The 14,860-nt window shown below is 39.3% G+C and overlaps 1 protein-coding gene and 1 long non-coding RNA gene across 13 annotated transcripts in view; one reads left to right on the top strand and one right to left on the bottom strand.

Annotated features, from left to right (window-relative positions):
* The window catches only part of EFCAB11 (EF-hand calcium binding domain 11), a 228,639-nt gene that overhangs the window by 94,460 nt on the left and 119,319 nt on the right, over positions 1-14,860 (bottom strand). Inside the window, exon 6 of one of the 12 annotated variants that reach the window (XM_082451447.1) lies at positions 495-6,371. The exons of 10 other annotated variants lie outside the window; for them this stretch is intronic. In XM_082451447.1, coding sequence (XP_082307573.1) covers positions 6,365-6,371 — 7 coding nt within the window. In that variant the 3' untranslated portion in view covers positions 495-6,364. Of the gene's footprint in view, positions 1-494; positions 6,372-6,961; positions 11,085-14,860 lie in introns of those variants that run through there. One more of the 12 variants, XM_082451440.1, reaches the window with a different exon arrangement.
* LOC309655783 overlaps positions 1-14,860 on the top strand; it is a 39,732-nt gene that overhangs the window by 8,802 nt on the left and 16,070 nt on the right. The gene's annotated exons all lie outside the window — the stretch shown is intronic.

Here is a 14,860-nt window from a genome sequence, read left to right as displayed (position 1 = left end):
CGCATTTGATTCACCTGAAACATGAATGAGAAATTTAATGTGGAGGCAAAGATGTAAATGACAAAAGTTTTCTGAGTGGAATTTTGGGGGCAGGGAAAAGGGAGAGAGGCCCTCTTTCTCTCTGATTCTCTACGGAATAATTTAAAGGAAAGTCAAAACTACCATTATATTAGGGACAAAGCCGTCATACTGACTGAACAGTGAGAGTAAAAATTACCCTCCAAGCAAGGAGCCCCTGCTGGGCATGAGAGGACCCGCCAGTTGATGATGCGATACTGACAGTTCCTCCCGCAAGCAGCCTTCTCTTCTGAGGACCCTGCCGGTTCTCCCCACTGGCGTGCTTGCCTCTTTGTTGATGAGAGTCCTGCAGGGCTAGACAGCAATTCAGTCGGTGATGTGTTTATTAATTTTACCTTTTTAGAGACGTGTTGTTATAAAGCAGAAACGAACACACCATTGTAAAGAAATTATACTCCAATAAAGATGTTAAAAAAAAAGAAAGAAAGAAAGAAAGAAAGAAAGAAAGAAAAGCCATTCAGACACCCAGGAAAGACAGAAGAGCCACGTAGCTGGTTCCTGGTCCTTTGCAGGTTCCTACATGGCTCTGGCAGACGCCTTCTCTTTAGTGTGTGTTGCACCCCCTTCGCGCCTCACACACTTGCCACCCATCTTTTGCTCCAGCCTTTGCTGGGGGTGCCCCGCGTCCCCAGGTACCTCCTGCTGTTCACCTGGGATTGCCTGGAATCACCTGGGCGGGGCCTCACCCTTACAGCCCGGAAGTATGAAAAAAGGAGTTAACGCCCCATAGGTGACCCTTGACCAATGAGGGGACAGGCGTCAATGGATAACCACTTTCCCTCGGTCCCTCTAAGGTTGTTCTCTTGGCTCATGGGAGGTTCTGGTGGGACTGAGTCACTCACAGAAGTAACAACCGCGGTAAGAGGTCCTTGCGCCGGTTTGCTTTCATTACCTGTTCCGCTCTTGCACACCAAGGTTGTGCCCCAAACAAGCAACCTGCAGTGCAAGCCCTCATCCAAAGCTCTGCTTTCAGAGAGACCCCAGGCTGACACAGTGAAAAGTTTATTTTGAGAGATGAAGTTCTCACGGGGCATTTAAATTGCCATCATCAACAGCATGTCACATCAGATTCTCATTCAAGTAAAAGGGAACTCACTATTGAAACAGATCAGTTTCTTCTATTTGGAAAATGATTTTTAGAGCAAATTAAATATTCCCTTTAAGAAGAGCTCTGAAGTTTGAAGTTCCAGGCAGTTGAAATGCCAACGTCAACCAGAAAAAGAGAGCAGCATTCTCTTCATCGTATCATATGCATGTCTTACTTAATACTATCTAGCCTGCCAACAATAAATGGTATTATTAGACTTTAGGTGAGGACAGTATATTCCTCAATACAAGAGACTTCTTCTGCCACTTGGATGCAGAGGTACCGCTATGGACTGGCTGTGGGCAGGTGGCGGAATTGGCCATTTAGGATGAACCGTGGAGGATAAAAGGATGGCCAGGAACAAAGAATGACACAAGCCAGGCAAAACTTCGGCCTCATTAGGATCAGGCTCAGCCTACGAGACGAAAGACACAGTGGATGCTGTCAGCTACTTCCCCAGCATCTATGCCCCCATCCCCTGTGCTACTCAGCAGCTGTGTGATTTGGGTGGATGGGTCCCCACCCCAAGCTCCAGAAGCGGGATCCCACTGGCCTAAGCCAACCGATTTAATCCCACTCTCCTTAGTGTGGTGACTGGTTTAAAGATTCGCTGGTTAATTAGTACATGGCATTCCTCCTCTGACCACTGCTGATGGGTAAAGAGCTGGGTCAACCATAATGAAGCCTGGGAATTTCGTTTGCGAGCTGAGAAAGGAGAAGCTCTTTCAGCTGGGATGCAGAGGTGACACGATATTACAGTGGTCCTCTTCCTACCACAAGAGTACAAAGTCCACAACAGTTCTATGAGCCATTGATCCAAAAATGTTTGCACCTGCTTTTCATTGTCAATTATCAGCCTGAAAATGGAGCTATACACAGGGAAGGGAAGAATCAGAAAAATTAGAGTGAATTGGAGCCTGATCAACCAGGCGTGAAGCATGCCCGATTTCAAAACTCTTAGTCACCTGATCCAACAAATCCCCTGGGTTGTTAAAGGAAGTATGAAATGGATTTCCTGGTACTTGCAAATAAAAGTGTCCTGACATGCCAGGCATCCCATCTGAAATCTTTTCTAAACCTTATAATATCTGGAATTTGGTAGACATAGAGTAGACACTCATAAATTCAATATTTTTGAAATAATTATTCTATTTTGAAAGAAACCCTAAAATAACTCAGATTTTTCTTTTAGGTGCTATCTCAAGATTCTGGATTATTCTCCACAGTTCTGCATTCTAAAGAAGTTACTTTCTTGCTGTAATCCAACAAAAATCTTTGTTTACAGTGGCTTAACTGTGATTATGTGCTGAAAGAAGGTATTGATGGGACCGATATGGTTTTTCCCTAAAGAGTGACAGGATAGATTCTCCAGTCCAAGAAAAAGAAAAATGGATGTGAAATGCAGTCACAGCTGGCAAAAGTGATTAACCATAAATAATGACTCACTTTTTCCTATTTACTAGGTTTTTAAAATGAGGAGTCTTATGTAAAGCTAGAGATATTTTAAAAGGAGGAAAGAATGTACTTTCAGTACGCCTGATTATTGACTACTTGCGTGCATGTGGATAAATGCAATCAACATATAGCCCAAAGTCTCATTTCTGGCAAAGAGTTTCATATTCCTTCTCTATCAAGTGTTTTAGCAGAACTGCTAATAAATAGTGACATGATCTTTTTTCTCAGTTTGAATCTCTGGAAGAGAAATTGTGATGGAAGAAAATAGCATGGATCAGACAGCTTTAAGGATAAAGAACAAAAACAAAAGTGAGCCTCTTTGGACTAATCATAAAAAATCTGGTTCCTGTACTTTTGGGTCACTAGGTCCTCTGTTCTCTCCCTACGCCATATCTGTGTAAGAGGCCTACTCTGAATACAACAGGGAGGCAGTGTGATCCACCAGAAAAGGCCTAGGAGTGAGCTTTCGTCTTGGCGAGGCTAGGTGACCCTGGGCAAGTGTCTCAGCAGCTGTGAATCTCAAGCTTCTCACTGGTCAAGCTGCTCGGCTATGGTTGCTAAGATTTGATACAGCTGTACATTTTGATGAATCTATGCTGGCTCTTAATCTACAACTAGTGTCTTTGTACCGAAAGTCTAAAAAGGCAAGCCAACCCCCGTTAGCTATTTTTAGCCTTTAAAAAGTAGTTTGAGTCTTTAACCCACAGACAGTTGTAAGGAACTATAAACATATATAAATGTAAATGGGAAAAAAAATGATCATGCCTACAATAGTATGAAATATGAATGGAGATAAAGCCATTTCTATTTCAAATATATAATCACTTTAGCTGAGATATCTAGTATCATCTTGAACTTGATTATGAGATAACAGAAATGGGACAGAGATGGCAATCATTTAATCTCTTAAGAACAGCTATTTTGAAGAGCTTTTCACTCTACGCTCAATAGATTTCTAGCAGGTTATGATCTGGCTAGAAAGAAAGCATAATGATGAGGAAAATTATGTTTTCAATAACACATGCTTTTACACTACAAGTTCTTCCACAAAGGAGGCAATAAAATGAACTCTGACCACTTTAACTGATGGCGTAATGGCTCCATGAACAGATGTGGCCTCTCTGAAAGCAACAAGTTCATATCCTTGATTGGAGGTTTAGGAATGAGCTGAACTTTCAAGTGTAATGTAGGAAAGATTACATACTTCCAGACAAGAAAGCTGAGTATTAGGGGGTTCAGATGCTTGGAGAGACGGACTAAAAGAATTAAGCTTAATAAGCTTCATTTTGCTAATGCAACAAATAGAGTTGAAGTTGAAATATGAACTATAAACATCGAGCCATTTATAAATGCCCTGTTAATAATGCTGTTAGCCACTGTCAGATAGGAAGCTTGCTTTTTAAAAAAGCATACTTCCTCAGAGTCAGACAACACCAATTGTCAGATAATGCTTATTTTCCCTAGTAGTATAATGTTTTCGAGTAGAATATATTTTTAATAATATATGATAGGGGGACTGTGGAATTTTTTGTTTGCTTATTTGTGCTTTCCTTTTTTAGAAAACTAGATAAATTGAATCTAAAGTTTATCTGGATAAATGTGCCAGAAGAACATCTTTTTCAAAAAAATAATAATGATATAAAAACAAAATATAAAGCCTCAGTGTGATTATGGGCCAGGAATTAATGAATGAGAACAGCATCCACATACACACACACACACACACACACACACACAGGAATTCAGCAAAGGTCAAAAGAAGCATTTCAAATTGGTGGGGATAAACAGGTTGGTAGGAAAAGGAGCTGGGATCATTGACTATCCATTTATCCATTTGGGAATGGCTGGGGTCTGTTTCTATGGCAGAGCCTGCTATGTGTTCAACAAAACTTATTTCCTTCTCTTCCTGAGAACGTAGCTAAACCACATTTTCCAGCCTCCCTTGCAATTAGACGGAACTGGGAGTTCTGGCAACAGAAGGATAATAATATAATAATATAGAAACAAAGAATATCCATTGCTCCATCTAATTAAAAGCACTCACATTTCAAAGGAGTGTACAGGACCTGACAGTCACCCCAGGGACTGTGGCACAGCCAGATCCTGAAAGATATTCTCATACTGTGTTAGCAGAGACTCACAGTAATCCAAGGGATTAACTCTATATAGCTTGGTAGAGGAACAATATTTTAAAATTCTATCAAGTCAGGGTGTTTTTTTTTTTTTTTTTGCATTAAATGAGAGTACAGGAATTTATAAAAATTAAGATTTTTAACTGCTTACACTGTAGTTTTAAATAATCCACATGGGAAAATAAGATTTTATATCTCAGGCCAGTTCTCAATGATATGCATCACTGAGCCAATAGAAAATCTGGCCTTACTTCATAATTACAATAAATTATTTATGTTTTTGTTTACAGCATACTCTCAGCATTTAAAACCTCTGGGTCTGTGGACAATAATAAGCAACATAAAAAATGAATAACACTTCATAATGAAACAATTCCCTCAGATTATCAGAAGTAGCCTATTAATAAAGCCCACCTATAATCACAAAGTCACAGCAAATGGAATAACCACGAGAGCTTTTTTAGAATTTCAGTCGAAACAGAATTTCAGTGGAAAGAGATGAAAGTTCAGAGGGCATATGGCAAGTGTTTAGAAAATTATGAAATGCAAAGAGAATGAACATGGCCAAATTAATCAAATCCTAGGCTAAGACCAAGGGGCTCCAAGTGCAACTGCAGAGGGGATATTTTAGGACTGAAACCTGGAAGGGCTTCTTCACACAACAGCTAGAAAACAGGACTCCTTTTCTATCCCTGAACTAATAATTCCCAAGGTTGGTATGGGGATGGGGGAAGAAGAGGGGATGCACCCCGCTTAATGACGTCTCACAAAATACATGACATCCCCCTGTTCCAATCCTGACGGGCCTCTCCCCTCCCGCTCAGCACTGAGACTCACTCTCCAGCGGGGTGACCACAGTGCCGGAAGCTGGCATGACATTTGCCTTCTGAGTGGGTGGGAGGGTTGGTGAGAGTCTTCGGAGGTCTCAGGCTGAGAACAGAAGCTGGCTCAAGGAGGGTTTCAGTAATGCGTAAATCACCAAGGGACATTAGGAGTGTGTTGGGGGTTAGGGCTGGGGCCCTTCTTAGCCTTGGGAAGAAACTGGACTCTCCCATAAACGGCCACAGCAGTACCGATTTCAGGGGTTCAAATTACTGGTCCCAACCAGCATGACGTCTTCTACCCATTACCTAGTCTCTCCTGCCCACAGGCAGGGCCACATCACTGATGACGGAGTATTTCAGCCACCAGAAAAGATCCCGATCATCATTAAAGATACTAAGTGTTGATCTGTGCTGGCTAAGTGAGGTAAAATGTTTGTGCCCTTCTAGTAACAACTCAACGAGGCTATTTCAGGATATTTATGAAACCAATTAAGTATTTACAGTATGCTCAAGCACAGAGGCACAGTCATAGAGTACATAAATATGAGAAGATGAAAACAAGAAAATTTATGTTGGGAAAACTGTTTTTCCAGTTTCCTCGAATTGGGTGCAGAGGACGCACCGACTGTTTGGGAACGAGTTTGCGTTGAGCAGGCATCAGTGGTGACCTCGTGGCCACCTGCACACATCTTTTTGCTGTGGTTGAACTAAGGTAACCAGGAAAAGTTCATCACCTCCCCAGGTGTTTTCCTTGTAGGGTGTACAGTCTACGTCTTGGAAGGTGGTGATTAAGGGCTGGAAAGACAATTTAGGAAATCTCCTTCAAAGCCTAAAGACTAAACGAAATGGGTCTATTCCTACAATTTTCCCCCTCAATTAAAATTTTTAGTGCCCTGATGATGATGAACCCAAACTACAAACGCTTTCCTTAGCCTATGGTGCACATGTGGTAAAGGAGTCCATGTTTTCTCAAATACAGTGATAGTCTGTGAATACTGGACCACCTGTGTTATATTATTACTAGTTTTCCTCCTCACTTGACTGTAAACTTGCAGTAGGCAGAGACCACATACATGTTGTTCACTGTGCTGTTCTGAGACTTGACGCAGTGCCTGACACCCACACTGGCATTCAAGAAACATGTGCTGTGTATATGAACATGTGAATAGGAGAGTTTGGAAATGGGAGAAAAGAAATATCACTTACCATCCCATGATCTTAAACCAGTTTCTATGATCATTGTGGCACTTTTCTTTCTGATTAGGGTAAGAAATTCTGTATTCTTCTCTTTTAAATGTGCTATAAACATTTCCCCCATTGTTATAGTCTTTATTATTTCCATTTTTAATGGCTGTATATGATTTTATCAAAGGGAATTATAATAATTTACTTATTTGCTGGACTTTTGAAATGCCCCAGTCTTTTTGCTTTTATAGCTGTGTCAATGAACACATTCACTAAAAGAGAAATAGATTCTTGAGTTCATTTACTTATTCATCAGACACACACTAAGAGCCACTATGGACCAGGTGCATTAGGTTCTGAAGATGTAGGGGTGAGCAGAAAAGAAATAGAGTCCCTTGCAGCTTTTAGTTCAGCCAGGGAGAGAATTAAATAATTCTACAAGAAAGTAGAAGCACCAGTGTGCTAAGTACCCTGGAGGAGAGACAGAAGGCGGTGAAGTACAGGGCAGGGACGAATTGCCCAGCAGAGGGGACGGCATGCACAAGGGCCTCATGGCAAGAGATAGCAAGTACATTCAAGGAACTGGGAGAAGCAATGTGGCCAGAGTACAGAGTGGGGATGAGCACGGAGCCCAGTGAGGCTGAGGATGAATGGAATGAAACTGCTCAGGACCTGGTGGGCCACTTAAGGATTCTGGTTATCATCCAAAGAGCTATGGGAAGCTGCCAAAGTGCTTCAAGGAGAGGGCTAATGTGCTTAAGTATACATTTTGAAAGTTCATCCTTGCTGAGGAGGCAGAATAACGGCCTTCCAAAGATGTCCATGTCCTAATCCCTGGAACGTATGGCTGTGTTCCATGGGAAAAGGGGGACAGGGTTGTAGATGGAATTAAGGCCACTGACCTTAAAATGGGAGATTATCCTAGATTATCCAGGTGGGCCCAATGTAATCTCAAGGATCTTTAAAGGTGGAAGAGGGAAGTAAGTAGAAGACTCAGTAATGAGTCAGAGAGAGACTGGAAGGTGCTAAGCTGCTGGCTTTGAAAACGGAGGAAGGTGCCATGAGCCAAGGGATGCAGGTGGCCTCCAGAAGCTGGAAAAGGAGAGGAAATGGATTTTCCCCTAGAGCCTCTAGATGTAATGCAGCCCAGCTGACATCTTGATTTTGGCCCAGGGAGGCCCATTTTGGATTTCTAACCTCTAGTATGGAAAGCTAACAAATGTGTGTTAAGTCACTAAGTCTGGGGTAATTCGTTACAGCAGCCATAGGAAATTAATACAAGGGGGGAGGTCTTGAGTTCTGTTCTGGATAGTTAAGTTTCATATGTCCTCAACACAAAGAATATGGACATTTGGAAGTATTCAGCTATTTAGCTACTTTTCTAATAAGTTACATGATCTGTAAAGAAATTTGACTTTTCACGACCCCAGTTTTATCATATGTAAAAACAAGTTTTATTTAAGGTCGGTTCTACTTCTAAATCTGAGTTTATAAGCTTGAAAAGAAACAAATATGCTTTTCCCTTAGATTCCTGTCAGTACTTGGCAGTCACTCGGGAAAAAGTGATATTAAAAATAGTGGATCTAAACTAAAGGGGGAAAAGATTCCATTAAAAAACGTACCCCATATATAAAATTATCTTTAAATACCTTAATAAGAAATGTGTTGAATTTATATAAAGAAAACTACAAAATTCCATGGAGACTTACAAAAGGATATTTAAAAATGTCCATATGTGTGTTCCTGGATGGGAAGACTGAACGTTGTAAAGATGCCAAATTCTTCCCAATTAATTTATAAGTTGAACACAGTTTTCATCGGAACCCCACAGGGAGGTTTTTCGAACTCCGCAAAAATGACTCTACCATTCATCTGGAAAATAAACAGGCAGGAAGAGCTGAGAACAATTTGAAAACAAGAAATACCAGATTTTAGAACATATTATAAGAACTGGGTGGGGGGAAAAGTGTGTCCTTGGTGTAAGAATAAGGGAAGAGAGTAGATCACAGCCTGGAAAGGTCCCCTAGGATGTAAAAGAACTTAATATAGAATATGATAATCAAGACATTATATATAAATAGGGGTTATCTAGCAGATGATAAGGGGAAAACCGGCTTGCAATTTGGAAACAAAAATGTTTAGATCATCACCCCACGCTAAGTACCCAACTAAATTCCAAAGCACTAAACAATCTTAAAATTCAAAGCAACCAAGAGAATGGAAGTGGATATTAACCTGGCCTCTAGATGAGGAAAACTTTCTCAGTATAAAAGCAGTGGGAAAAAATTGCAAAGGAAAAGATCACAGGTTTGAATATATGAAAACTTAAAGCTTTGCAGATCAAAAAATCATCATAAAATAAAAGGAAAACAGCACACTGGGAATAATAGTTGTGATAAAAATAGAAACAGGTAAATATGCTCATCATTGAAAAGAGGTAAATGACACGGATAGATAATTCACAGAAGAGGGAATAGAAAGAGCTAATTAACATGTGAAAATGTTCAATATTACTAGCAATCAGGGAAACAGAACCAAAAATGAGATACTGTTTTCCACCTATTAGATTATCAAAGATTTGAAAAATAAATAACATTCAATCATCAGTGAGAGCACAGAGGGGCGGGTGCTGCAAGAGGCAGTCACATTTGTTAATTAGGCAATTTGGTAAGAAGAATCAGGAGTCCTAAAAATGAAAAAATAAGTTCATACTACCCAGTATGGTCTTCCCACATCTAGGAACCTCTCCTAAGGAAATAACTTAAAAGTGTGGACAAATATGTTGACTGTAGGGTTATTTATAAAGTGAAAACGGCAAAATGATTGAAAAGCATGGGATCTAAAACTCATTTAACAAAAACACGGAGAGGAACAAGAAAGACTAAATACCGAAATATTAACAACAGTTATCTTTGATTTGCTAGGAATGTGGTTGGTTTTTATTCTCTTTTTCTTACCTTTCTCTATTTCCAAAATATTGTACAAGGAGCATTTGTTACTTTTGTAACCAGATCTCTTCCCCGCCATACACACGCACAAGCGCACCCCCCCCACCCCCGACACACACAACCACCTCTTCTCTATTTTGCCAGCTTCCCCCTGCATGCAACTGTGAGCTAAGGGAAAATTCATGGTTGATAAAATCATGCTGCGAGTGATGGCCAACAAAGGAAAAACATTTAGCACTTCGAGGGCTTATTTGAGTTTATAAGAAAGGAATGAAAGGAAAGATGTTACGGACAGAACTGTTCAAGAAACAAGTGTGTTCGAAGGAGGGTCCCGGGTGCCGCCGTCTGGGCGCACATTCCTCCGCTGCAGTTTTCTTTCTGTGACTGCATGGTCTGACTATTCGGCACACTTGACACTCTTTAGCAATAAATATATCCCGCGTATGGAAGTTTTACTGAAAACAGCTCCCAGTGGGGAGGGAAAACAAACAGAACCCTTTTCTTAGTTTGAATCAAACCGCAGGGATAAAACGAGTCTGAACTTCGCGCTTGGTGTTCTCATCTCTGGAGGACCGTACAGAACAAACACCCTGAGGTGGGAACGTTTCATGTCTTCTTTTCTTCCCTGTCGCTTCTCTGCACCCCTACCCCTGCCCCCCGCCCCGCCCAGTGAAGTGGGCTGCTGCGATGAGGACTTCAGATCTGCCGCCTGTCAGCCCCACGGGCTCTGGGACCCTGGGATGGAGGCGGGGTCTAACCTGCCCATCATACTTCCAAATTCCCACCCTCTCCCCAGAATAAGGGCATGTAGGCACTTTTTCTTTTTAGAGACTTTCGAAATCACCCAACCCACTCTTTTTTTTTTTTTTTCCAAACCACTCTTGCCATTTTATGGATGAGGAAATTGAGGCTCAGAAGCATAAAGCAACTTTCCTAAAGTTACCTATCCAGCTAGCAAAATTAGGCCAGAAAACCAGGTCTCTTGATTCATTGCACAGTCCCATGCCCAGCTAATAATAATTCTGTGCTTTCTGAGATCATGAAGACCTTTGTCAGAAATCCACATGGATCCTATTTTACATAGAAAGAAAAGCCAAGTTGTAGAATACAAACAGCTCAAAGCTACATACACACTGCATGTAGTACTAGAAGCAAGACTCCGGGACTCATTTCCAACTCCTAGACTGTTCTCACTGTATGTGGGAATATGGGATAAACTCTGGGATTAGGATGACTTTGTTGTACAATCAGCCAAGCTTTTCACAGCCGTGCAGAATTACGGGCTGAATAAGACCTGGACCTGGAATGCCCTAGGCCATGACATCACATTGAGTGTCCTCCCCAGAGCGCCACAGAACATTCCACTAATTCAGGGCTGGGAAAAGAAAGCACAAAAACATTTCAAAAAGTTAGTGCTTCAAAATTATGCAGTGAGTGTACATCTGAAAATTTTCCATTAAAGTTCTTAATTAGGTTTTTCTCCCACAGATGCTGGGTTGTACTTAAGAGCCCTTGGCAAAATCTGAGTTTAAGAGAAGCACTGGCATCAAAATTAGAGGAATTTCATTATAAAATACTTTTTAATTAATGCTACATAGATAGCTGTAAACTTGAGTTTTGAGCAATGGTGAGGAGATAAACTATTAGAGGACAGTGAGTGCTCCTGGAGCATCGTGAAGATTAGAGTTTTGACTGATTTGATAGAGCGTCTAACTGGAAAAATTAAAATCAAGGGGAAAGTTGAAGGAACAGGTTAGAGACAGAGCTGAGACCAGAGAGAACGTGAAGTCTACAGGAGCCTGAGCAACAAGATGAATGAATGCTAAAGTCTCTCAAAATTCAGAGTAAAAGATGAAAAATTTGTGAAGCAAAATGGAAAGTAACCAGAAAGAAATACATTCTTTTTATAATATAGTTAATTTACCCTTCACATACTTTGCTGGCATGCATAATTAGTTGTATATTAGAAGGCTTCAAGGGGAATTCTGTAAAATATAACATACACGCTTGATTTTGAATTTGTGAAAACTAAACAAAAGCCTTAATGATATTGTTCTTAGTGGATATACAGATATTAGTGGCATGTTTCCTAAAAGCAAAGTCAAAACAAAGATACTCTTCATTGTACATGTTATTTAATAAATTATTAGAAGGTCTTGCCATGGTGATAAGGCAGGAAAAACAAGTAAGAAAAATTAATAGGAAAGGAACATCACTAATTGCTGAAGTCATGATTATATAACCCAGCAAACTCAAAGGAATCTACTAAGAATTTTAGAAATAAAATAATTCAAATAAAATAATTTGCCACATAAAACATATGCCAATAACAAAAGCATTCCTTTTTAATGGTAACAATGATTAATATTTTTGTTTTGAAAACAGATTTCTCTTACAACAAGGACAAAATATATCTGTACTTAATGTACATTTATTGAGGTAACTAACCTAAGGTGGGATATATCAGTCCAATACAAATAAAATTACAAACATTTTGTAGAAGAAAAAATAAACAAAAATCTGTAAACGTGGCAATACTTCAAGTTAATTTATATATTTAATACATTTTCAAATAACAGCAGGATAATTTGTTATATAAAAAATTCTAAAAATCATCTCAGAGATTAATTTGGACAATAAAGGGGAACTTGTCTTAGGAAATACCAGATTATGTCATAAAGCAACCCACACTGAAAGTAGGCTGCTGACTTCAGAAATCTATGGAACAAAGTAAAGAATTTAGGTATAGGGCATAAGTTACATGGGAATTTAATATATGACAATCTGAGTGCAACAGAAAAGAGAACTTCTGAGGTTATTCCTTAATAATATTAAGGTATATAAACTTAGACTCTTACTACATATTACAAACCATAATAAAATTATAGTAAAGAAAAATTTAACATGCAATTTCCCAAATTTAGAACAAAACAGAATAATCTGTTTATCCCAAGTGGCCATTTAGATTTACTATTTAAGAAATAGGAGAAATTATAAATAAGTGGCAGCTGGGGTGGGGAGGTAAAACTAAGATAAAAGGTAAATATTGATACGAAAACATTTGTGATAAATATTGCACGTGTTTACGCATCTAAATTATGAGGGAAGCTCCTACAAATCTGTAAGAATAACTCAAATTTTCCAGTTATAAATGGCCAAAAGTTACAAAAGAAAAAATTTTAACTATACCAAATTTAAGTAAATGTTCAACTTGCCAGGTGAGTGGAGTGCAATAAAACTGTGATGTAACACTTTATACTTACCAAAATAGCAAACAAATACAACTGATAAAGACCAGAGTTGGCAAGCCCCCAGGGAACATACTATTATTCAACAACAGTGTTTCATACTTTTCCCAAAGTGGTCTGACAAGAGGTAACTAGAACCACACACACACAGAAGATGTTTTTGACCTTTTAATCCTATTTCTGAAAATTTATCCAAAGAAAACACATTTTAAAAACTTCTACTCTTCAAAAGACACTGTTAAGAGACTAAAAGACAAGCCACAGACTAGAAGAAAACTGTTGCAAAGCATATACCTGATAAAACAACACATAAAGAATTCTCAAAACTCAATAATAAGAAAGTAAACAACATAATAAAAAATGGGCAAAACACTTGAACAGACACCTCACTAAAGAAGATACAGAGATGAAAAATAAGCACATGAAAAGATTTTCAATATCACTGGTCGTCAGGAAAATATGACTGGAAACCACAATGAGATAACCACTGCATACCTTAAAGAATGGCTCAATTTACAAAGACCAAGTGCTGATGAAGATGTAGAGCAACTGGAATTCTCACTCACTGCTGGTGGGAATGAAAATACTTTGGAAAAGTTGGGCAGTTTCTTAAAAAAATTAAACCTACACCTACCATATAATCTAGTCATTCATTCTACTCCTGTTTACCCAAAAGAAAAAGCACATATCCATTCAAAGACTTGTACCTGAATGTGCAGAGCAGCTTTGTTAGCAACAGCCAAAACCTGAAAACAACCCAAATGTCCATCGACATGTGAATGGATAAGTCAACTGTTGCACATCAATAAAATGAAATACTACTCAGCAATTAAAAAGGGATAAACTACTGATACACCCTATATCATGAATAAATCTCAAAGTAATTAGACTGAGTAAAAGAAGCCAGACCAAAAAAAGAGTATATATTGTGTGATTCCATTTATATAATATTCTAAAAATGGGAACTAATTTCTAGTGTCAGAAAAGAGTTCAGGGCTTCCCTGGTGGCGCAGTGGTTAAGAATCCTCCTGCCAATGCAGGGGACACAGGTTTGAACCCTGGTCCAGGAAGATCACACATGCCACGGAGCAACTAAGCCCGTGCGCCACAATTACTGAGCCTGCGCACTAGAGCCCGCGAGCCACAACTACTGAAGCCCACGCGCCACAACTCCTGAAGCCTGTGTGCCTAGAGCCCGTGCTCCACAACAAGAGAAGCCACCGCAATGAGAAGCCCGCGCACCGCAACAAAGAGTAGCCCCCACTCGCCGCAACTAGAGAAAGCCTGCGTGCAGTAATGAAGACCCAACGCAGCCAAAAAAAAAAAATAAATAATAAAATTAAAAAAAAAAAAAGAAAAGAAGAGTTCAGTAGTTGCCTGTAAAGAGGAAGCAGGAAGATGGGATGGGGTAGGACAGTGGGATTGCAAAGAGTTACAAGGAAACTTTTGATGGTGATAAATATCTTCATTATCTTGACTGTGGTGATAATTCAAGAGTATACACATCTCAAAAACTATTAAACTGTATACTTTAAATATGTGCAGTTTATTGCATGTCAATTATACTGCAGTATAGATGTTGAAAAATGCTTTAGGTAGAAAATCATCTATACCATCATCTTTTACAATGGCAAAAACCCAGTAGGAAATCCACGTGTCCCACAAAAGGAATATAGCTCAGTAAATTGCAGCTCATCAATGTACCATAAAGCTTTTCTGTTATTAAATAATATATGTGATGCCATGTAGATATAAACTAATATTTTCTCATAGTAGAATATGAAATGATATACACAACATTACTACAACTATACAAAACTCTGTGATTACATATGGCTGAAGACTGAAAGAGGCCATAGAGAAACTTAACAGCTGTTATTGCAGAGTAATACATTATAGGTAT

Source organism: Balaenoptera physalus, assembly GCF_965194825.1.
Source record: "Balaenoptera physalus genome assembly, chromosome: 2".
NCBI classification, from domain to species: Eukaryota; Metazoa; Chordata; class Mammalia; order Artiodactyla; family Balaenopteridae; genus Balaenoptera; species Balaenoptera physalus.
The sequence above is the reverse complement of the archived record's forward strand: the minus strand, read 5'-3'. Positions and strand labels throughout refer to the sequence as shown.